Below are 21,851 nucleotides of genomic sequence, written 5' to 3' on the forward strand. Positions count from 1 at the left end.
CAAAACATCTTCTTGCTTAAAGCATGAAATGATTGATGATAAACCTCAACATCTTGGACTACAACACCTCTTCTATGGGTTGTGAAGGAACTCAAGGGTATTTTTTTTTAATCCAACAAACAACTGAAGCAAAAGAAAAGCAAACTCTCAGGAGCTTTTGACTAGAGGCTAACAACCTGCTCACTGTTCTGAGTTTTCACAAGCATTTCACAGCCAACAGTCTTCAAAAGAAAATCCTAGCTGTACCCTTTTTCCTGCCCCTTTGTATTCCCTATCTCCTTATCCGTGGAGACGACTGCCTCTCATCCTCTTGTCCTTCAGTCAGACTTGGCTGATATGCTCTGCTAGCCTGAAGTTCACCTCACTCCGACTGACCAGAGCACACAGAGGGGCTGCATCCTGGCGCCAACACACGCGCAGAGCACACAGTGCACACACAAAGCTTCAATTCAGACAAACACTTCCTATTTTATGTAAGAGCAGCTTTATAATGTTCAGTACTGGTTTTTGAAGGCCCTAAACTGAAACTAAAAAATACAGTAGAAGAACAAAGTTACATTAATTAAACAGGTTACTGACCAAAAGATGAAAAAGAATCAAAGAAAACAGTCAGCACAAGAAAAGACCAGACAGAAGTGAAAATAAACAGCAGCAATATGCCTTAATATAAGTAGTTATTAGTACTTGTGGATGACAAAGACACTTTATTTGGCCTCAGTCACAACTGTCCTGACAGGTAGATAAAGGCTATCTGCAGCCAAACAATGGGCAAACCAGTATGGGGCACGCTGGTTGTCTGCACCACATATCAAAGTTGTAGATCCTGCTTAGTGAGCACGTAGAGTGAAAACGTTCATGCACATTTTTTTTTCTACAGGCATGATGCAAGCGACACGTCGAAGCAAACATCGATAGTGAAGTAGGTGAGACCTAGGCACATGGTACATCCCAAACCCTGGGCACTGTGCAGGGGGCCCAGGAGTGTTGTTCAAGTGATGAGTGCTCACTCCTTGCATGCAGCCTGCGAGTTAGAATTGAGGAAATCAGCCAACCAGAATGTAGTTGTGTGGGCATCCTACGAGCGTCCTACGGGCACTCATGAATCACATGCACGAGCATTAGGGCTGGACGATATGAGGAAAACTCACGAAATGCGATATTAGTGATCATTATTGCGATGACGATATAACTTGCGATACTTGAACAAATAGCAAAACAACAAAAACATTTCCATTTCACTGCAACAGTTTAATTTAAATAAGGGTCAAAAAATCTTAAATTATTCTCCAAATGACCCTCGTCTACATAGGGAGCCAACATCTAACATAAAAGCTCCATCTGATTGGTCAACAACATCAAGGGCTCCATCTGATTGATCAAATGCATAAATGGATTTATTCGATTCGTTAAATAGTTCAAGCTGCCATAAGATTATTTTAGCACATTTAAGGTTTACCATTTATAGCGATTTTCGCTGACTTTTGCGATAAGGATATTGCACAGCTTAAAATCACGATAACGATAAATTTGCGGTTTATTGTGTAGGCCTAACAAGCATGGTAAGAGTGTGGCATTAGAGAATCATAAGACAGCATCACCTGTACATCAGCAACTTACATTATCCTTACAAATACTTCATGATACACTAACCACACGCACGACAATGCTACGTTCCATTTTCCTGACGCACCTAAAGGGGGCCGTACCAGCCTCAAGTGAACTGCAACACACGTGCGCTCCCCTTAGGATACAGCCCCTCCTGTCTGCAACTCTATGGACCCAGACAATCCAAAAGCCCACATCAGTGTGCATGTGACCACGGTTTTAGGTATGAGGGATTTGCTTTATGAATATTAGGGCTTGGTATCACTGTTCATATGATAAATCATTTAAAAGATTCTATTAGATTTATTAGGGCTGCACGATATGAGGAAAACTCGTGATATGCGATATTGGTTATTAATATTGCGATAATGATATAAATTGCGGTATATAAACAAATAGCAAAAAAACAAAAACATCATTTCCATTTCACTGCAACAGTTTAAAAATATACTCCAAATGACCCTTGGCGACATAGGAGGCAAACATCAAACATAAAAGGGCTCATCTGATTGATCAAAATTGTAAACTGGTCCTTCCGATTGGTTAAATGCATAAAGGGATTTATTTCATTTGTTCAATATTTCAAGCTGCCATGAGTTTGTTTTAGCACATTTAAGGTAACCATTTATTGCGATTTTTGCCGTCTTTTGCGGTATGCATATTGCACAGCTTGATTTCGCGATAACAAAAATTTGCGGTATATTGTGCAGGCCTAAGATTTATGATTTGATGCAATTTGATTAACGATCCATCTATTCTTCAAATTGATGTTTAGAAAACAATTTTGTTTGACTATGAAAATCTATTTTTAAGGTAAATAAAAAGTGATATAAACTCAACAAAAATGAAAGTTTCCTTTCTAAAAATATACATATTTACATTACTAGTTAATGTGAAGTAATTATTTTGCCAAGACAAATACAGGAAAATACTTCAAGGGGTCTGATTGAGATGGAGTTTAGATCAAAATATTAACTATTTTTTAGGGCAATCAATGGGTACAAAAATACAAAATCAACTAATGTCTGATATAAACTCTCATTTACAACAATAGGAAAACAATTTACCCAAGAAGGAGGTCCGAGAATTTTTTTAGCAAACAGCTAAACTAGTCAAACATCCTTTTCCCCAACTAACAAAAACGAAACAACTAAACAAAAACTAATTGGGTATGTTGGATGACATGATGTGAGATTTAGAAGAACAACTGCCAATCAACAGCTTTAAATTGTATCTCATGGTTGATAATCCCTAATCTGACATCAGACAGCCAGCACTTTAATCCCATCAGAGGACTGAGGGATTACGACAGCCTGTCAAGAAGCTTCTATTCCCGCTCCATCACATGGGCTTTACTTCAATGCTGACATCTAGAAACTACAAGGATGAGCAACAGAAACCGGAAGGAAAAAAAAAGGTTTTATAAACCATATTTTCTCAGACTGCATTTCCTAGAAAAAACTAAACATCTGTTGGGATGTTTTTAAAACAATCTTTCATTCATTTGTGGTGTTTAAACTTTCTTCTTGAAGTTCCTCTTTCAGTGATTCTTTCATTCATTTCAGGGGGAATCTCTTGTTTACTTCATGAAAAGGGTGACATATTCTTCTTTCATTTCCTTCTTAATTGTCTTCTTGTGACAGTTTCTGCTTGAATCTCCTTACCATCTTTCTAAGAGAAGATACAAATCCCTGCAGAATTGATGAAGCTCATTCAGTCTTCTTTGTGAACAATACACAAGAATAATAAAGTCCCAGTCCAGTCATCTTCTGATATATTTTTAAATCGTTCCCAGTGGTCTTTTAATCACGGGTATGCTGTTTTTAGCCAATATACATAAATAAAATTAAAAAATAAATAAAAAACATTTTCTAAGAGTTTCTGCAGAGTGCCGGGAGTTCAGCAGAAATGTGCCAGAGTTTTGGGCAGAGTAAGCCTGCCCCCACTTCCAATCATCCATTTGTTTACACTCTGTAGCTAGCTTATAGCCCCTCACAACCCCAACAAAGCATTACAGGTGCAACAAAAATGGCGAGCAACATCGGAGCTATCTAGCTGTACAGTTTGGAGCCAGCGGAAGAGAAAAACTAAGACAGACGGATAGAATCGTCCATCAGAATGGAACGGAGGAGGGAGCTTGTGGCTTGCTTTAGTAGCTTCTACATAACAGGTTTTCCCAACTGCATTTTTTTTTCATCTGCTACTGATTCACAACAATTTGATTTACAGACAATACTCAGCAATTAGGGGTGTAACGATATACGTAGTTGAACCAAAGCGTTTCAGTGCCGCAGTTACGGTTCAGTTCACTTATGTACCGTTTCGGTACGTTTTTCTTTGTTTTTTTGTACGCTCTCCTGTGTGGGAACACTTTGGCTTCGTTGTCAGCATCCATGAAGGAAAAAGACAACTGGATAAGTCGAATGTTTTGTGTTGACATTGTTACACGAAGATAGCGTATGCCACAGTAACACATCCAATCTGTTAACGAACTTGAAACGGCATCACCAAACTGTAACAATCGGGTCTACGAGAAAAGAAAATGTGCAAGTTAACATTTCTTTTTTTTCAGGCTAGTGTTAAGTATCAAAAGTTTTGGGTTCCTGGCAGCTAATAGTTTTTCTTATTTTTTTCTGCAGATCACCCACATACATACTTTATTAATCTCCCAAGGGAGAAATTCAGGTGTCTGGCATCAAAACACACACAATAAATAACAATAAAATAATAGTTCATAAATTAGCAGTTCATATCGGGCAGATTTGTTAAACAGCAGTACCGAACCAAAATGTACCAAACCGAGCCCTGGGAAATTCTGAATCGGACCGAATTGAGATTTTTAGCGTATCGTTACACCCCTATAAGCAACTTTAAGCCTAATTTATTTATATAAATATATATCCTCCATCATCAGATAATATGCCACCAGAAAATGTTAAAAGCACCAAAAACGTGATTTTCTTTAAAATCTTTGAGAGAGCACTTGCAGTCAAAGAAAGAAAAAAGACAAACGGAAAAGACGGATGGATGGCGAGGATAATCACATCGGTGTCTGCACCTCCATCTCTTCAACATCTTATTAAAGCTGACAAAGGCGAGAAGTTCTCTCTTTGTCTGCAGCTGCGAGGTCAAGTTACATCTTGGGGGCTGAGGAGGCAAAATACACGCTTGCTTCAGACTACAGATAACAGCCGGGAGGGAGGTTAACAGGAGAGGAGGTGTCATTGAAGGGGGTTAGGAGTCCCCCTCCTCCACCTCCTCCTGCAGAAGGGGGGATGCTGCTGCTGCTGGAGGCTGCCTCTTGGCTTACAGCTTGGGATGGGCAACACCCCAAAAAAAAGACATAGCTTGATTCATTTCAACAAATAAAAATCAACAACTTAGTAGAACTGTAAATCACATTTTACAAAGAAGTCAATTCGATTTTTCTTTTTTTGGTTTAGTCTAATACTACATGTAAGATTTTAAGGCTATTTTTTTTGTGGTTTTTTAAGGCAGGACAAACATAAGACTATAACGTGATGTAGGCCGGCTGGAGGTGAAGGCAGGTGCCTATAAGAAGTTAAGACAAAAGACTAAACAACAAAAACACACGCTAGGAAAATCATGAGATATGTTTATAGATATCAAAAAGGAGGGGTTTTTTCCATTTATTTTAGAGGTGGAAGACTTGGGTTGTTATTTTGCCCTTAATACCAAAAACTGGGTGTGGACACACTTTTAAAAAAGGTACAATTTGACAGAGGAATTAAAATAAAACTCAATTTCGTCATGGTTGTTCATGAAGTTGGAAGCTAGTAGACCCGGCGGTCCCCCCCTGGCCCCCCGCCCCGTCTGGCCGCCTGTTGTGCGCCCCGTGTCCGCTATTGTTCCCCGCGATGTCACAGCCGTTAAGGTGCATGTCGGATTAGCTTTAGCTTTAGCTCAAAAGGCGCTAGCAGCGGAGTTAGCCGTTTTTTTTTTTCTCCACAAAGCTCCGCGCTCACGGAGCACCTTTCTCCCACTCCCGAGCCTCCCCGCAGGCTCAGCCGTCCCCGCGGCGGACGACGCCAGAACACAAAGCAAAAACCACTGAAAAGTACTTCGAAGAGCTGAAACTCACCCAGAGCTCCGTTCCCCAACTCATTGCGGGTCCCTCTGACTGAATTTCCCCCCTGGTTTGGAAGCAGTTTTCCCGGCGTGCACTCTGGAAATGTGCCGCTGATAGTCCGGTCTGACTGAGCGACTGCCTGCCTCCTTCGTGTCGTCCTACCCGTCCTACCCCTCCTTCACCTCCTTCGCCCGAACCGCCGGAGACGCCCCAAAAGCGGAGACACCGGACCGCAGGGCCCCAAACAACTGCTGGATTACTGCTTTATAGCTGTTTTACACTTTAAAGGAAAAAATGAAAAAATAAGTGCAAATTTAAAAAAAAAAGACAGAGGGGGAGAAATAAAGTTATTTCTCAAATAAACAAACAGACTACTGTTCCAATAACGTTCAAAATGAGAAACAATCCAATTAAAGAAAGAGAGAACAAAAGAAAGAGATACTTGTTGACAGAAAATAGTGTTAAAACTAGCAAAACTATTAACAATAAATAAAGTACATGCATCTAAAATTTTAATTTGTTGATGAAACAAGTGTTGATTAATATTATTTAAATGTATATTTACTATTTCAAATGCCTTAAGATTAATTTATACTGAATTGTGTCTTTTTTTAAGTGAGCTACAGACTATAGGCTAAAATGTGTACTAAATTACTCCAAGAAATTACTTTATCTTTTGTGGTACATAAACTATTTCATTGGTAAGTACTACGCAATATCTTTAAAAAAAATCTTCATCATATTATGAATGTTTTCGTAAGTCACGTGCACAAAAAGTTCAGAGAAATGAGGAGCATCTTTCTGGGAACAGTTTAACTAAATAAATGCGAAATACTTCCCTCTAGTGGTCAAAATCTGTCATCACATTGCGGTCATCCTGAAGTGGTTTAGTGCCCCCCCCCCCCCCCCCCCCCCCCCCCTGACCACTTCAAATTACATTTAAAGGATAACGTTTTCCTTTGAGATTTTTTTAATGTGTCAGAGAAAAGCAAAACATTTAAACGTGTGAAATAAATTACGCATCATTTATGGAAGTTTATTAAACAGCGTAAACAAAAAGAATCCTCTGTTAATGGAGAGTTGCAGTTTTCCCTTCAGTCCAACAGAGGGCGATAGTATTCGTCAGACGATAATGGTTGACGTTAAAAACGACAAAGAAGATTTTCGACATGTTCTTCCCACAGATTTATACCAATGGAACAAATAATTAAGTGTTGTTCGATACTTTAATTGGCTGTTTTTAGTCTGACATCGTCCAACATGCACCGCTGCATCTTTAGGTAAGAGGTGGAATGGTTTTAATGAACAAAGCAGCCTTCGTTTTTTGTGTCACCTGCAGACAACCTTTGACACAATGAGCTCTCGTATAGTAATGTGGTAGTTAATCAATCAATCTGTTTAGCTATCATTTCTAAAACACTATTTTTTTAAAATATTTTTAAAGAAGAGTGTAGCATTTCTTTAAATCCATTTTTGCCTTGGTTGACACGGTGCATAAGACAAAGGGCTAAGTAAGTTGCATACAAAAAAGTGACCATATTTTTTCTCTCTTTATTTGTTTACTGTTATTGCTTTAATTTCAAGTTTGAATAAAGTTTTTTTTCTCTTCTGTAAGTAAACATATTTTTTGGCAAAACTGCATTTTATCGAATGATTGAAAATAAGGACGTTGGGGTAATTTTAGATGATTATACTAATATTTTGTTTACTAAATTTCAGTCAGATCTGTTGTCAATTGAGGTTATTGTTTTATTTATCGTGGAGTTAGAAGAAGGTGTATATGCTGTTTGTTTCTATAACTTGTCTTGTAGGTTTGCAGAGCTGCCTTGGCAGTGTGCAGCGCGTTGTATGAGCTCCTCCTCAGGTAAGAGGAGCAGGGTGATGCAGAGCTCCTTCCCTGTGCTCGACCTGCCCCTCCATCCCATCCAGCACCACATCTATGAAGCAAACCTGAGAAACAGCACCGCCTGCCATAAGAAGTGTGTGGTATTCACATCAGCACAGATGCTATTCAGATTTCATAGATTAATTATTTTTGCCATATTGCATATGCTCTTATGTAGATTATATAAAGTATACTGGTTTATCATTCACGGTTAATCTTTTTAATGTAAATAGGTACTTTTTGACTGCTCTTCTAAAAAGTATCCACAACTAAAAAGAGCTTCATTTTGTTGCTTTATTTGTCTCTTTTAATCTGGTTTTATCTCTGACTTCCTGTTTGATAGGTGTACAGAGTTGAGAGAAAAAGTGAAAAAAGGGGGAGGAGAGAACGCTGTCACAAGGCACACGCAAAGAAACAGGAAGCTGTTGGTCAGGGATCGTCTGCGTCTCCTCCTGGATGACGAGGACTTTCTGGAGCTTTCGCCCTTTGCCGGTTTGGGTCTCCCATATGGGGACATCCCTTCCGCTGGCTGCCTTACAGGTTAGGAACGTCCAGCTGTAATCCTGTTTCTTTGGTTTTTGCGTTGTAGTGTCTGACCAGTATGACAACATTGAATTTGCTCTGTAAACACTTTGATGTGCAACCCACGTGTTGTGTGTGTGTCTCCAGGCATTGGCAGGATTAGTGGCCTGTGGTGTGTTTTCATTGCCAATGATGCTACTGTGAAAGGCGGCACAGCTTATCCGATCACTGTGAAGAAGCAGCTACGAGCGCAAGAAATAGCCATCCAGAACCGGCTGCCCTGTGTTTATTTGGTCGACTCTGGAGGAGCCTTTCTCCCGCTGCAGGTTGAGCGCATGAACATCTTCTCTCTGAACCACTTCAATCATAATGATATGGTTTTCTGTTTTTGATGCCTGATTTGTGGACTTTCAGTCAGAGATCTTTCCTGATAAGAACCAGGGAGGGAGGACATTCTACAATGAAGCCATCATGTCAGCCATGAAGATCCCCCAGGTAAAAATAAAATCTCATTTTTCTTTGTTGATTTTCTTTTTCTTTTCACTGTTCTGCATCTTTATTCTCTCTATTTATGACACTTTTTTCTGTGTCCCATCTTCTTCCCTCCATTAGCTGTTGGTGCCACAATAGCAGTTGTCAGTAATCAGCCTATATTACTGAATACAAATTTCATTTTTTTTTAAATGAAGTATTATTATTATTTATATTTTTCAAATACAAATACAAGACTACATTCACTTTATTATTATTTTACTTCTTTTTACGGTCACTTTATTTTTCTCTTTTCTTAGTCACTTTATTTTTTTCGTCTTATTGTATTTTATTTTGCAATTTGAAGTTAGATTCCCTGTTTAGACTGAAGCTGAGAGAAACAGAATTTCAATTTCTATGTATGTAAAAATATTATAGATATTGACAATAAAGTTTACTTTGACTTTGAAAATGGAAAAAAACTCAAGTTAAAACTTGACAAATGTTAAATAAACAAATGATCAATAGTAAATTGACTGATATCACCTCTGTTCAGAGTTACAGGGCTTTTTGTATCATGCTAGTTTTTATTTTTTGCCTAAAGTTAAAATACTTTTTTTTAAATCTATTTACCATTTCCAGGGGGTCCTGCGCTGTATCTTAGCTGTTCCTAACACTGCGTTGGACTAAGAGGTCTGAGGTCTTTCCAGGTATCTGTTGTAGCCACTCCTCCAGCTTGGGGGTTACAGCCCCAAGTGCTCCAATTACCACAGGCTCCACTGTCACCTTCACTTTCCAGGCTTTCTCCAGTTCTTCTCTGAGTCCCTGGTATTTCTCCAGTTTCTCATGTTCCTTCTTCCTGATTTTCCCATCGCTTGGCACTGCCACATCCACCACAACGGCTTTCCTCTGTTCTTTATCCACCACTACAATGTCTGGTTGGTTCGCCATTACCATCCTATCAGTCTGGATCTGGAAGTCCCACAGGATCTTTGCCCTCTCATTCTCTACCACCTTCGGAGGTGTTTCCCATTTTGACCTTGGGGTTTCCAGTTCATATTCTGCACACATGTTCCTGTATATTATTCCAGCCACTTGATTGTGACGCTCCATGTATGCTTTCCCTGCCAGCATCTTACACCCTGCAGTTATGTGCTGGATTGTTTCAGGCGCCTCTTTGCACAGCCTACACCTTGGATCTTGTCTGGTGTGGTAGATCTGAGCCTCTATGGGTCTGGTGCTCAGGGCTTGTTTTTGAGCTGCCAGGATGAGTGCTTCAGTGCTGTCCTGTAGGCCAGCCCTTTCTAGCCACTCGATGAAGTTGTGGAAACCCCCCTTGAAGCCAATGGGAAGCCATTTGCACAAGTGTCCATCAAATGTGGGATATACCAAGGTGATGCTCTGTCCCCACTACTGTTCTGCATAGGTCTGAACTCCTTCAGCCAAATAATCACCAAGACTTGCTATGGATACCGACTCAGAAATGGGGCCAACATCAGTCACCTCCTCTACATGGATGACATCAAGCTATATACTAAGAGCGAGCGTGACATTGACTCCCTGATCCACCTCACCAGGATCTACAGTACTGACATTGGGATGGTGACAGAGAGGCAAGGTAGTCCACACAGGAGGGGTCTCACTCCCAGAAGGAACAATAGCAGACATTGAGGACAGTTACAAGTACCTTGGAATTCCACAGGCAAATGACAACCTGGAAGCTGCAACAGCAGCTTTTTATGAGCTCATAGATAATCTCAAGGTTAAACTCTTATAGAACACCTGAGTTATAAAACATGAGTACATATGAACAGAAGTGGGTTGTAACAAATTTCCTTTGAACTAAAAAACTTGTTTGTAAAAAATATTTACACTCTTCCAAGTAGTTTTTTTGACAAAATACTTTTTCCGTTTATTCAAGTAGATAACCTACTGCAGTAATCCCACTTTGTTTTAAATTGTCTTGTAATTTATATATTTTAATTTTACTTTTGTCCTATTTCATTCATGGGATATTCAATTAAATCAGTGGAATATGAGTTTTGGCAGTTATTTATATAAAAAAGTAAACATTGGCCCGTGTAAAATAACTCAGCTCTGACTGGACCACCACACAAAAGCCACAGTTGCATCTGCAACAAATGTCAATGTTGTTAAGATGTGGAGGGATGTTGAAATCTGAGGAAATGATGACAATCTTGTTTTAAATTTTCTTCAATGAAGAAAATAATTGTCTGTATTGTTATTAGTAATAGGCCTGGTCATAAATAGTTGGTCAGTTGTGGATACTGGCAGAAAGAATGGAAACAGGAGGAGGTTTCTTTTCATTTCAGCATCTGCAAATACGTTTTACAGTTGTTCAATACTTTATGACTTTAAAGGTGGCTGTGGTGTGTGGTTCCTGCACCGCGGGTGGAGCATACATCCCAACCATGGCAGAAGAGGCGGTGATGGTGCATCGGATAGGCACAATATTCTTGGGAGGACCCCCACTGGTCAAAGCCGCTACAGGGGAGGAGGTGACGCCAGAAGAGCTGGGAGGAGCCAGGCTTCATGCTGAGTGAGTCCATCAGCAAAACTCAAAGAGGCAGAAATGTTCATCCACCTGTTGAAGCGCAAAATGTTTTGTTTTCTCCCCCCACCTTCCAAGGGTGAGTGGCTGTGTGGATCATTTTGCGTGGGAGGAGAAAGAAGCATTCGACTACACAAAAAACATCATATCCACCTTCAACTTCCAACTGCCGCATGAAGAGGAGGACAGCACCAGGAGGAAGGCAGCGGAGGAGCCTTTGTACGCTTCAGAGGAGCTCATGGGGCTCGCTCCTCGCAGTTATAACTACAGTCTGGATGCTAAAATGGTACGTCAATCCAAAAAAAAACCCACAAAAGATGTGTCTTTTTAAATCTTGTTAAGGTAATCCTGTGAAAATGTTTGATTTATTTGTTTTTATTTCTGATTTGTCCAGATAGTTAGTCGCCTCACAGATGGCAGCCGCTTTCAAGAGTTCAAAGCTCTATATGGTACCACCCTCATCTCTGGCTTTGCAAAGATCCATGGGTAAAAGTCACAGGCACACACATCTATACTAAACACTCTTGATTATCTATTCAACTAAAATGTAGGGGGCGCTGTAGTCATGAGGGCACAAAGAATCACGTTTCATCAAAAACGAGCTGTAAGGAACTGACCAGCTTTCCTTTTTAGTGCTCCTTATCATTTCAATAGCATAGTGCACATTTTTTTTATTGTTTTTGTTCATTATAAATGTCCACTACATGTTGAACTTTTTTCACTTGTTTTCTTATGCAGATATTTTTACAATTGACTTCATGACTTAAAATTCTTTATGTTTTTGTTTAATATCAGGAGGATTTTTTTTACAGATGCATATGCACATCCATACAGTAGAAAGGTGGCTGCTTTTTTTGGTTTATGGAGCAAATAACAAACTTTTAGGCCTTTTTTTTTCTAAATTAGTCATATGAATATGTTGCTTTTCTGAGATAAATCTAATTTTATATTTTGAAAGATGTTCAAACAACATAACTTTACAGGAAAAAATGTGAAATTTTTAAGAAAGATGGCTGATTTTTCTTCTTCTTGCTTTTAAGCCATCTGGTGGGAATAGTCGCCAATAACGGCGTGCTGTCATATGAGGCTGCTCTGAAAGGAAGCCACTTCATCCAGCTCTGCGACCAGAGGGACGTCCCACTGATCTTCCTCCAGAACACGGCGCCTAGCGGAGCGCTGACGCTGTCAACAAAGCAGGTACTTCGGCAAATTGAAGCATAAACAAAAAAAGGAAAGTAAAAGAAATGGAACGATGGTCTCTCTTTCAGGCGGAGATGAACAGCAACTGTCTAAAGGCTCAGGGTTCAATGATGGCAGCTGTGGCATGTGCTTCCGTTCCCAAAATCACAGTGGTTGTTGGTGGTTCACATGGAGCTGACAGCTACGCGATGGTAGGGGAGTGTAAATGTCCATCTTTTTGGGCAGAAAGTCCAAATTTCAGGATATGCATAATGCCACGAGTTGACTCTGCACATTTGTCATCTGCAGTGTGGGCGGGCGTTTGAGCCGAACTTTCTGTTCCTGTGGCCCAATGCCAGAGTGTCCGTGACTGCTCCAGGTCATGTCGGAGCTCTGCTTCCTCCTGATGCTGAGGAGGAGGAGGAGGAGGAGAAGCTGAACAGGAGACTGAAGGAGGAGAGCTCAGCTTTCTTTTCCTCTGGCAGAATGTGGGACGATGGAGTCATTTTGCCTCAGGACACCAGAAAGGTAAAATACTAGTCAGAAAATGGCTTGAAGGATATTTGGGAGAGTCTCTGATATTGTAGTTTTGTTTTTGTTTTCATTTTAGATTCTAAAAGACTGTCTGGAAATCATCAAACAGCAGCATTATCAGCTTTCTACAAAGAAATCTCAGTCCATGCTTCTACGCATGTAGAAGTCTCACCTCCCCCTCTGGATCTGCTGGATAGAAAGTGCATTTGCAGCTGGACTAGTTGACGTTCCAATGCAGTTACCAGTTTTCATAAAGGAAGATTATTTGACCATATGGGGAGTTGATATTAAAATTATTGCCTTTTTTATGACCTCATTTAGATTTGATGTAAAGGTTTTTTATTTTCCCAAAGTGCCTCGAGCTTTGTCTTTAGTCTGCCAAAAGCAAAACTGTAAGAAAACAGAACAGATTTTCTTTTTTGCATCAGAGGCACAAAAGATGATATTAAAAAGTTTTTAAAATAGATGTTTAAATAGTACAAATTGTATCTATTGAAAATTTAACTATAAATGAATTGTCAAAAATTATTTTTTGTATATAAAATAAAAAAGAAACTGAATTTATTTCACCCTTCTTTTTTTCTGCCTAATATGTACTATGACATACATCTGTGGCAAAAAAAAAAGTTTTTCTTGACAAAATTAATGGGATTGATTTACAACCAAAAACACTTATTTTAATTTGTCATTATGTTGCTGCTCCTCTGTTTAATTGTATATAAAAAAAATTAAATATAGTACAATAAGTGGTCGTGGTCTTTGCCTTTGATTTAAAAAAAAGAAAATCTGAAACACATTAAGAAAAGAGCTTCTGTAAAGAAATTTGTAAACTTCATCTCAAAAAGAAGATAAACATCACATTAAGACATCGCAATGATGACTTCTTATGGATATTTTTATTTGAAAATAATGGTTTAAGGTAAATTCACTTTAAGGATAGTTATACTAATATAATTTCACACATGAACAATAAAAAAAAAACATTTTTCATTTAAAAAAAACCCATTACTTGTTTTCTTTAGGCTTCCAGAAATCAATACCCGACTAAGAAAGGAAAAGAATGCTATCAAAATGCAATTATAGCACAAATATTTGAATAAATGCTTCCAGTTAATGATAATTCAATATAATGTGTTGCAGCTGCTGTTTTGAAAACCGGTTGCCGTCACTAACTGAAATGCTGTCATAATTGCGTGATGATGGATGAAGTCATGGTTTGTACAACCCGTGGAGCGTGACTGGGATGATGGCGTTGACCTCCGCTCTGGCTACTTCTGTCAGCTTCATGGCGTCCAGAACCAGCAGGAATCCTGGCCTCTCTGTACCCGGTTTCACTACAATGCTCAGCAACACACCTGCCGAAATCAAACAATAAGACCTTCTTCCTCTGATAATAAAAAAGTAAAGTTAGAAAGTAGGTTTTATAGTTGAGGCCACTAAGTGACAAACTTCAATTAGTTACCAATTTAGCATCGAACGGCAGTTTTGATTTGACTAAGATTCAATGTCTGCTTTTTAAAATAATTTCAATGTATGCCAATTTTGCAAATCCTGGACCCAAATGGAGGTGCTTTACTTTTACTACCTTGTCTAAGTTAAAGAGTAGAACAACTGATCGTACCGTCATCCTCCTGTGTGGCTCCAGGTGTGGCCACAAAGATTGGCTCTGATGGATAACAGTCCTCCTCCTGCCACACCCACGTCTCCTTGGTCTGCACATTCAGCTTGACAATCTGCAGCAACAACAACCAAAAGCTTAACTTTACAAGAATGTGTTTTCATCCACGCACAGTGGAAAGTAAATTTGCTCCCACCCTATCAGGGATGAAGTGGTTCAGTCCGAGGCCGTAAGCAAAGAAGTACTTCTTTCCACAACATTGAGAGTAGTTGATTTGTGGGAATTCAAAAGCTGTGAGAGATGGAGACATCTGCAATTTAGGATTTGAAATGTGATACTCAAAACACAAAAACGTCCATATTTACTTTCTTTGCTTCAGAAATGTACACGTATGACTGCATTCTTCCCACCCTCTGTGCTAAACCGAGTATGTGTGTCACCTTGTCTTGGTCCAGAAAAGAGCACTTCAGGTTCGAGCCAGATGGTGCCATCGCTGCAAAGAACAGCTGTTGCGGTGGTGTAGGACAGAGACACCAGGTTTTTGCCCTGCTCCTCCTGTTCACAAAGACACACAGCACAGGATTTGTGTGTTTGTGAGAAATCTGGGGTTCATACGTGAAATATGTTTGCAACATGATGACGCAGAGAGCCCACTGTGGAATGAGTTACGGTACTACGGTACTGTCAAAGTTTTAAACCTAAAAACTGTTGTTGAATCCTTTCAGTATTATATTTTAGCCTATGTTCAAATTTCCCTGCTCACCTTTAAAGAAAGCGCATTTGCCCTTTTTTGACTGTTGTTTTAGTTTTTAAATGATAAAATTGAACTTACAAAAGATAATTAAAATAAGAGGCTTAATTGAATTTGATAAAAAAAAAAACAGTTAAAAGTCAATAAAAATAAAATACATAGATATAAGATACAGATATAAGAAATGATCCATAAATTGATTTGAAAAGAAATAAAAGAAAATTACACTATCTTCTGGACATTAAAGTAGCTCCTAATCATACACAGACATATTTAGACTTAAATACATACAATACATACACACATTGAACCCACTAAATATGATTGTCAGAGTTTGATAAATTGCTTAAAACCAAATATATATAATCCTACTCCTATTTCAAGTTCAATTGTGTTTATATTCTCAAAACACAATTTCTATCAAATCTAGGAATCTGAATAAAAAAGGTTGCTTGATACTTAAATTATATTGTTCAAAATATTTAAACTATGCATTTTTACAGTTTGTATTTTCAATTGTGTGACTGCATATTTTTCTTTAAAAATAAAAACAGAATGTAAGAAAATTCCTCCCAGCACCATCCTTCAAATCTTGACACTTTTTCTCTCATTTAAATAAACTCACATCGGCAGCATTGAAACTAGGGACGTGAGTCATCTACTCTTCAATGAGAAGCATCTAAATGATGCAACTATTTTAAATATATATATATTCCTTTATGTGTTAAAAACGGTCTTTTTTTAAAACAAACACCTCCTGCTGACAGGAATGTGATCCAATCGGAAAAGAAATGGATAATATTGGTAAAAGTCTTACCTAACGTGTTGAGACTGACCTTGTAAATGTCCAGCGGCAGAACGTATCGCCTGACCTCCGGTTGGGGAGCTCTTGATGCCGCTTTCTTCACCTCCTCCCACTCCTCCCTCAGGTTGGCCAGGTAAAGGTAGTTGTACACAAACTCATGACTGCAGAGCAACAGACAGGAAATCATGAGACCGAAACCCAATTCTGAGACCAGACAGCCACTGACTCACCCTTTCCACGTGCAGAGGTCCACCACGATGAAACCCTGGTCTTCATAAGTGTTGATGTGATGAAACAGATTGAAAGCAGATGTCCTGAACTTGTGGCTGCTCATGTAAGCTGCCGGGTTCTTGGTGGTCAAATGGAACCATGTCTGCATCACAGAAACTAAAAGTTTAGTATTAGGCCTGCACAATAAATCCCAAATTTATGGTTATCGCGATATCAAGCTGTGGAATACGCATATTGCAAAAGTCTGTAAAAATTGCAATAAATGGTAACCTTAAATGTGCTAAAACAATCTTATGACAGCTTGAAGTATTTAACAAATCAAATAAATCCCTTTATGCATTTGACCAATTATGAACTTTTATGTTAGATGTTCACCTCCTATGTAGACGAGGGGTCATTTGAAATATAAGTTAAGTTATGTTCACTCTTATTTAAATTAAACCGTTGCAGCGAAATGGAAATGATGTTTTTCTATTTGTTCATGTAATGCAAGTTATATCGTCATAGCAATACTGATCACTAACATCGCAAATGGAGGGTTTTCCTCATATCGTGCAGCCCTATTTTGTTTTTTTAGTGCAATATTTTGGCAAATTGAGTTTCAAGCTCCAATCCATGATCAGTTATGGAAATAGTTGGATTCTACCCCCATGCTCTCGCAGGATTCAAAGCAGTCCATGTAGGTGGTTCCTCTGATGCTCCAGGCTGACAGGAACTTCAGCAGGTTGATCTTCACAGGTTGCTCCACAAATACAAAATAGTTGTTGGTCATGCCAAAACTGTGCAGAGAGGGACAGAGATTAAAAATGTGTTGTTTTTTTTGGAAAACAAACAAGCCATCTTCATGAGATGAATACCTGTGCACATAGGAGGGCTTCAACCTCTCACTGCTTGGTAGCTGAACAACAATTTGGGATTTCTCAATGGGGTCTGATTTATCTGGAAATAGATGGAAACTTGCACACGTCTCCAAAAACAGTCAAAACGTTAATGACAAAATATTGATCCGGCAAAGATGGAGGGACTCACCTTTCTGTGCAGGTGGGATCTTGACAATGTTGTAAGCCAGACTCATGTCTTTGCCAAAGCAGTTACCGATGTTGTAGACCGTACCATCTGCTTCAATGTGCGGGTGAGCTGTAAGGCCATTCACTGAGAGATATTTGCACACATCCACCTAGAGCAGGCAATTAAAGAAAAAACTTAAAAAACAATACAATTCCACATTTTCTGATTTAAGACACTTTGTAAGATTGTAAATATTTGGGCAAACTATTTAACGGTACCACGGTTTTAAAAGATCTTGCATAATACACATTATCATGACATACAATAAAGAATATCATTTTTTTCTGTTTTGTCTAATTTAATGGATGAAGCAATGGAAAGTGACTGAAGTACAAAAAAACTTTATTTAAATTATTTTGATCCCACCCAGAAATTATGATATGGTGTAAACATTTTGCATTTTCGCATTCATTATTCAAAATCAGTGCATCTGGGTTTAAAAACAAAATGACAAACACTCAATAAAGTGGTTTTAGAAAGGGAAAAAATATTTTTTTGGTCATTTTTCATTGCTTAGCTGTCAGTGTTTGTAAAAATTCAAATGTTTTTTCATCTGACATTCAATCAGCAATTCTCTTCTGATCTTGATAGGCTTCTTGAGTATTTTTGTTGACTACACTGTTCATAAGGACACTGACCAAACAGTGAAACCTTTCCTACCTTTTCTAAAGTCTCCAGAGAATCAGGATCCACCTTTGTGATGTAGTTGGTTTCAGTGACAGCGTAGAAGTCTTCGCCAATCGGATAGATGTTAACTAAACAGTTATCAGTCACCTCAATTCCTTTGAAGTACGAAAAGAACCTAAATACATACAAGCACAAAAATAAATCCATAATTGGCCAGCAATTGAGCAGAAAGAAGAATTATGATATGTGCACTAAGGAGTAAAATTGAAATTATGATAAAAAGAAGGGGCAACAATTGTATTTTGGCAGTCGCTGATTCTGCAAATTGTATCGGTTTTATTGTGTTCATCAGAGACACATGACAACTGCAAGAGACAGAATGTTTAAAAAAAAGGTATCCAGGAAATCATATGGTATGAGGTTTGAATAATGTTTATCTATATTTAACTGTTTTTTTGTTGTTGTTTTTTTACAAAACAACAGTGGGAATTCTCTGTCAATTAAACAAAAATGTAATAAAAAAAATAAGTTCTTTGTAGACGCAAGAATGTCAGGTAGAATTAGAAATTTACCACGACCAAAAACGTTTTATTAATAATTTAATTATGGGGCTGATAGTATCAGTGTTGGTAAAAGTAAAACGTAAATCTGTGTCAAAAATGGCTCATGGTCTCAATGTTCTGTTAAAGTCATCGTTAAAAAATATAATAACGGTAAGAGGTAATCTGAAATCTGTGTGGTTTTCCTTGGTTACCTGGAGAAGATGTTTTTGCAGGGGTCTGGATAAGCTATGGTGCCAAATTCAGTGATGACAACTCTGTTTTCTGTCATGGCACGAACATATGAGTCTGTCTTAATGAATCTGAAGCAAAAAAAGAAAATAGAAACCTGTGTTCAAATAATTCACAAAAAGAGCATCTTCTATTTAAATAAATAACTAAAAACCCAAAAAGATAATTGAGCTTGTCCCAAGAACGTGTTTATGATTTCTCCAAATCCAAGTTCAGACTTTACATTTCTATTGGCATGCACTGAATTCATTTAGCCACACTAGATCTACAGAATTACCAATTTCACAAGTTCAAAACATACCAAAAACATAGCAAAAATAATTAGTTTTCAGTATTTTCCGACTTTTTTTTTTGGTCTTCTTACTTTCTGTTGTATGTCACCTGACCGTTCCTCAGGTCAAACTTGTGCATGAGAGCCTGTCCATCAAACAGGTGGTGGAAGGGTTCATCTCCCACTTCAAACAGGCCGGGACCCATTCTGAGAAGACTGCCCCCCAGCCATGATGGGATAACACCTGGGGAGACAGGATTGCACATCCTGATCCTGTCAACTCTCTAGTTAGCCAAATCTCCCCAAGCAATCCATTAGTGGGAAATATTAGCAAAACAGCATTGGGTGGGATGGTGCTCATATATCCTCTTTATTTTACCACTGATTTGAGCAGGAATGGGTTCATCCAGCTCCTCCACTGTCTCAAAGATCTTCTTGTAGCCTGCAGCAGGATGCTCCACGCTGGAAAGAGATGAAGAGGGATTAATTCTACAACAACCTATGTAAATAAAACCTTAGGCATGAATCAGTTAGCAGTTTTATTGTGGAGTTGTTGGTTCACCAAATATCTGTGTTACTCTGTCTAAGCAGGGTTTTAACTGTTGTGTTGTGGAAGATGTAGTTCAGATTACGCCCCCCCACCCCCCCCCAAAAAAAGAAAAAGTACTAAAAAGGATAGGGAGACCAGAGAAAGCAGCCTAAGCAAAAGAGAAAAAGGCAAAGAACTGAACTGATTGACACAAAAATAAGGTCTCATGTCATGACTGTGCTGAAACAGCAGACAATTGAACAAGGTATTAACTGCAGGATGAACTCACTAATGAAAGCAAATGTGCCATTTACTAGTTTAAGAGTCATAGCCATAAAAATAAACCAGGTAGCAAACCAACATGAGCTAATTACAGAAACTCAGTCCTGCAGACTCAGCTACAGCTGGCAGGAAATACAGATAAATTCACACCTAGATTTGCTTTTTTGCTTGAGGATATAAAACTGCCAGGAAACATCAGGCATTTGGAACAACTTTTGGTTTGGAACCAGTATTATCCAGAAACTGACCAGCGAGGAAAAAAACATGTACGAAAAAAACTGCTTACAGACACCATTACTTTTTTTTAACATTTTTCTACTAATATTTGGATTCAGTTGGTTGTTTTTATTCTTCACCTTACATTTTTAAGGTTCTTAAATTAAGTACTTCATTGGTTTTACTTTGTCTGTTGTTTGCCAAAGGCTCTGTTGCTGATCTCCATCTGGTTTTGCTCACATTGCATACCAGACTTTAGTGTGGTGTGTGCCACACCATCACACTCCCACCACTGTGGTTCATAGTCAGGATAATCTATTTCTGCATTGATTAGTCCTTATTGGCATTGAAAAAAGTTTATTATGGTCAAAATATTTGCCATAAAGATTCTTAAGTATATTAAAATTATGTTTCTAGGTTATTTTACGAAATTGACAGACTTGACATAACTTAAAACATCAACTTCCGACATTCATTATATAATCTGAGACACAGAGTAAAATTTGAGGGATTTAAACTTTTAATGATGGATTGTTGGATTAACAATCATAAATCCTTTCTTTTTTAATCCATGTTTTGTCGTGCAGCCCTTCATGTTTTACTGCTCTCTCCATTTTACTGGTTTCCCTCTCCTGCTTTTAATCATCTCTTTTCTTCCCCCCATGCTGCAGATTTTTGCAAAAGGCTGGTGCAGCTTGTTTGGGTTTGCCAGTTCTCTATTTCCAGCCTGCGTCATCTGATATTTTTTCATTTGATTCACTGGATGATTTCAGCATAACAGCCATGTCTGCCAGCAACTTTTTCTGGTTTTATTCCAGAAAAATAAACATTTGCAACCCCGAAGAAGTCCCAAATTCTATTTTCTGCTGAAAGAAACATCTTAAACAGTAAATTGAACGTGTTACTCACCGACTGACCATGTTGCTCTTCAACGTTGTTGCTTTGGTTGTCCACACAATCACACTAGTTGCTTGTAGAGATTTAGACTTGGATTTAAACCACAGTTTTTTTTTTTCACAGAAAGGAATGAAAATGCAAGCACCCTGCCCCTTTTTTTTTGTCATGATCCCTCCCCTTTTCCACCCTTCCTTACTTTCATGTCCTCTGCTCTCACTCCCCCTCCCTGAACCTCCTACCCGACCTCCTCAAGCCTTACCCAGAGTTGAACAAACCTGCTTTGTCTGGTCTCTTTTCAGGCCTTAAAATCCAAACAGAATCTTCTGAGGTCGCCTACACAAGGCCTTTGTCATCCAGTGAACACAAACTCTCCCACCAGAAAATGATTTAGGCCAAACATATAAAGTGAGCACTTATAAAAGCAGTGCCTAAGTGTTGTTGGAAGGTGGACGTGCATGCAAAAACAGTTTCTACCTAATTAGTTCCAGACAGCCTCTGCCATTACTCAGAGACTGGCTAGAGGCTTCGGGGTTGTGGGGTGGGGGTTGTCAGTTCTGTTATCTGAAGTTTTGATAAATGACAGAGAACAAAAGTCACTCTTCAAAGGATTGAAATGGCTGTCATCCAGTGTCTTCCTGCTGAGACAGGCACCTCAGAAAGTAGATTAAGTTCAGTAATAACAGTTTCACCCCAAAAGTGAAATTTGCTTTCCAAAATGAGCAACTTATTGACCAGACCATTACAGACAGATAATGACACAAGATCGCTACAACTACCAATTTGTTTTGTTTGAGCTACTTCCTCAGGTTAGGGCTACGGGAGTGTATTTCAGGATTCTTCACAGCCTTCATTTATGTTTAACGTATGGTGTGACTCAATTGCTTGGGATGACATTTAACAGCAGCTG

General features: G+C 38.7%; 3 protein-coding genes across 10 annotated transcripts in view; 1 reads left to right on the plus strand and 2 right to left on the minus strand.

The window, feature by feature from the left end:
* fnbp1l (formin binding protein 1-like) overlaps nt 1–6,164 on the minus strand; it is a 44,690-nt gene extending 38,526 nt beyond the window's left edge. For 4 of the 7 annotated variants that reach the window (XM_078946098.1, XM_020702532.3, XM_004068056.5 and 1 more), the window contains exon 1: nt 5,708–6,164. In XM_078946098.1, the coding sequence (XP_078802224.1) occupies nt 5,708–5,731 (24 nt within the window). In that variant the 5' untranslated portion in view covers nt 5,732–6,164. The remainder of the gene's footprint in view (nt 1–5,707) is intronic. The other 3 variants (XM_078946101.1, XM_078946100.1, XM_078946099.1) reach the window with 1 other exon arrangement.
* A 650-nt stretch (nt 6,165–6,814) lies between these two features.
* On the plus strand, nt 6,815–13,604 carry si:ch211-198n5.11 (methylcrotonoyl-coenzyme A carboxylase 2). Its single transcript, XM_004068057.5, has 12 exons — nt 6,815–6,975; nt 7,507–7,674; nt 7,924–8,120; nt 8,250–8,428; nt 8,517–8,597; nt 10,955–11,133; nt 11,224–11,431; nt 11,540–11,631; nt 12,186–12,342; nt 12,414–12,536; nt 12,634–12,852; nt 12,935–13,604. The coding sequence occupies exons 1-12, from the start codon at nt 6,956–6,958 to the stop codon at nt 13,019–13,021; spliced, it is 1,710 nt and encodes a 569-aa protein (XP_004068105.1). The 5' UTR covers nt 6,815–6,955; the 3' UTR covers nt 13,022–13,604.
* Nucleotides 13,605–13,735: 131 nt separating this feature from the next.
* LOC101163729 (retinal Mueller cells isomerohydrolase) lies at nt 13,736–21,117 on the minus strand. Of its 2 annotated transcripts, none has more exons than XM_004068058.5 (14): nt 20,957–21,117; nt 19,400–19,482; nt 19,114–19,264; nt 18,713–18,820; nt 17,992–18,133; nt 17,293–17,440; nt 17,121–17,202; nt 16,910–17,042; nt 16,263–16,405; nt 16,064–16,193; nt 14,917–15,031; nt 14,673–14,767; nt 14,480–14,591; nt 13,736–14,213 (listed from the first exon to the last, which is right to left on the minus strand). In XM_004068058.5, exons 1-14 carry the CDS (start codon nt 21,109–21,111, stop codon nt 14,068–14,070), a joined length of 1,743 nt encoding a protein of 580 aa, XP_004068106.3. In that variant the 5' UTR covers nt 21,112–21,117; the 3' UTR covers nt 13,736–14,067. The 2 variants fall into 2 exon arrangements, with proteins under 2 accessions (XP_004068106.3, XP_078802229.1); XM_078946103.1 differs by having other exon boundaries at nt 20,965–21,045.
* Nucleotides 21,118–21,851: the final 734 nt, after the last annotated feature.

The sequence above is a fragment of the Oryzias latipes genome, chromosome 4, assembly GCF_053564925.1.
Source record: "Oryzias latipes strain Hd-rR chromosome 4, Olatipes_Hd-rR_3.1".
NCBI lineage: Eukaryota > Metazoa > Chordata > Actinopteri > Beloniformes > Adrianichthyidae > Oryzias > Oryzias latipes.

Excerpts from the sequence above, each read along its gene's own strand:
- si:ch211-198n5.11 (XM_004068057.5), top strand. The coding sequence starts at position 6,956 with ATGCACCGCTGCATCTTTAG. Across the intron at positions 11,134-11,223 it reads GGAGCCAGGCTTCATGCTGA|GGTGAGTGGCTGTGTGGATC; the intron begins GTGAGTCCATCA and ends CCACCTTCCAAG. Across the intron at positions 12,537-12,633 it reads GAGCTGACAGCTACGCGATG|TGTGGGCGGGCGTTTGAGCC; the intron begins GTAGGGGAGTGT and ends TGTCATCTGCAG.
- LOC101163729 (XM_004068058.5), bottom strand. The coding sequence starts at position 21,111 with ATGACAAAAAAAAAGGGGCAGGGTGCTTGCATTTTCATTCCTTTCTGT. Across the intron at positions 16,406-16,909 it reads AATCCTGCGAGAGCATGGGG|ACATGGTTCCATTTGACCAC; the intron begins GTAGAATCCAAC and ends TCTGTGATGCAG. Across the intron at positions 15,032-16,063 it reads TGCCGCTGGACATTTACAAG|GAGGAGCAGGGCAAAAACCT; the intron begins GTCAGTCTCAAC and ends CTTTGTGAACAG.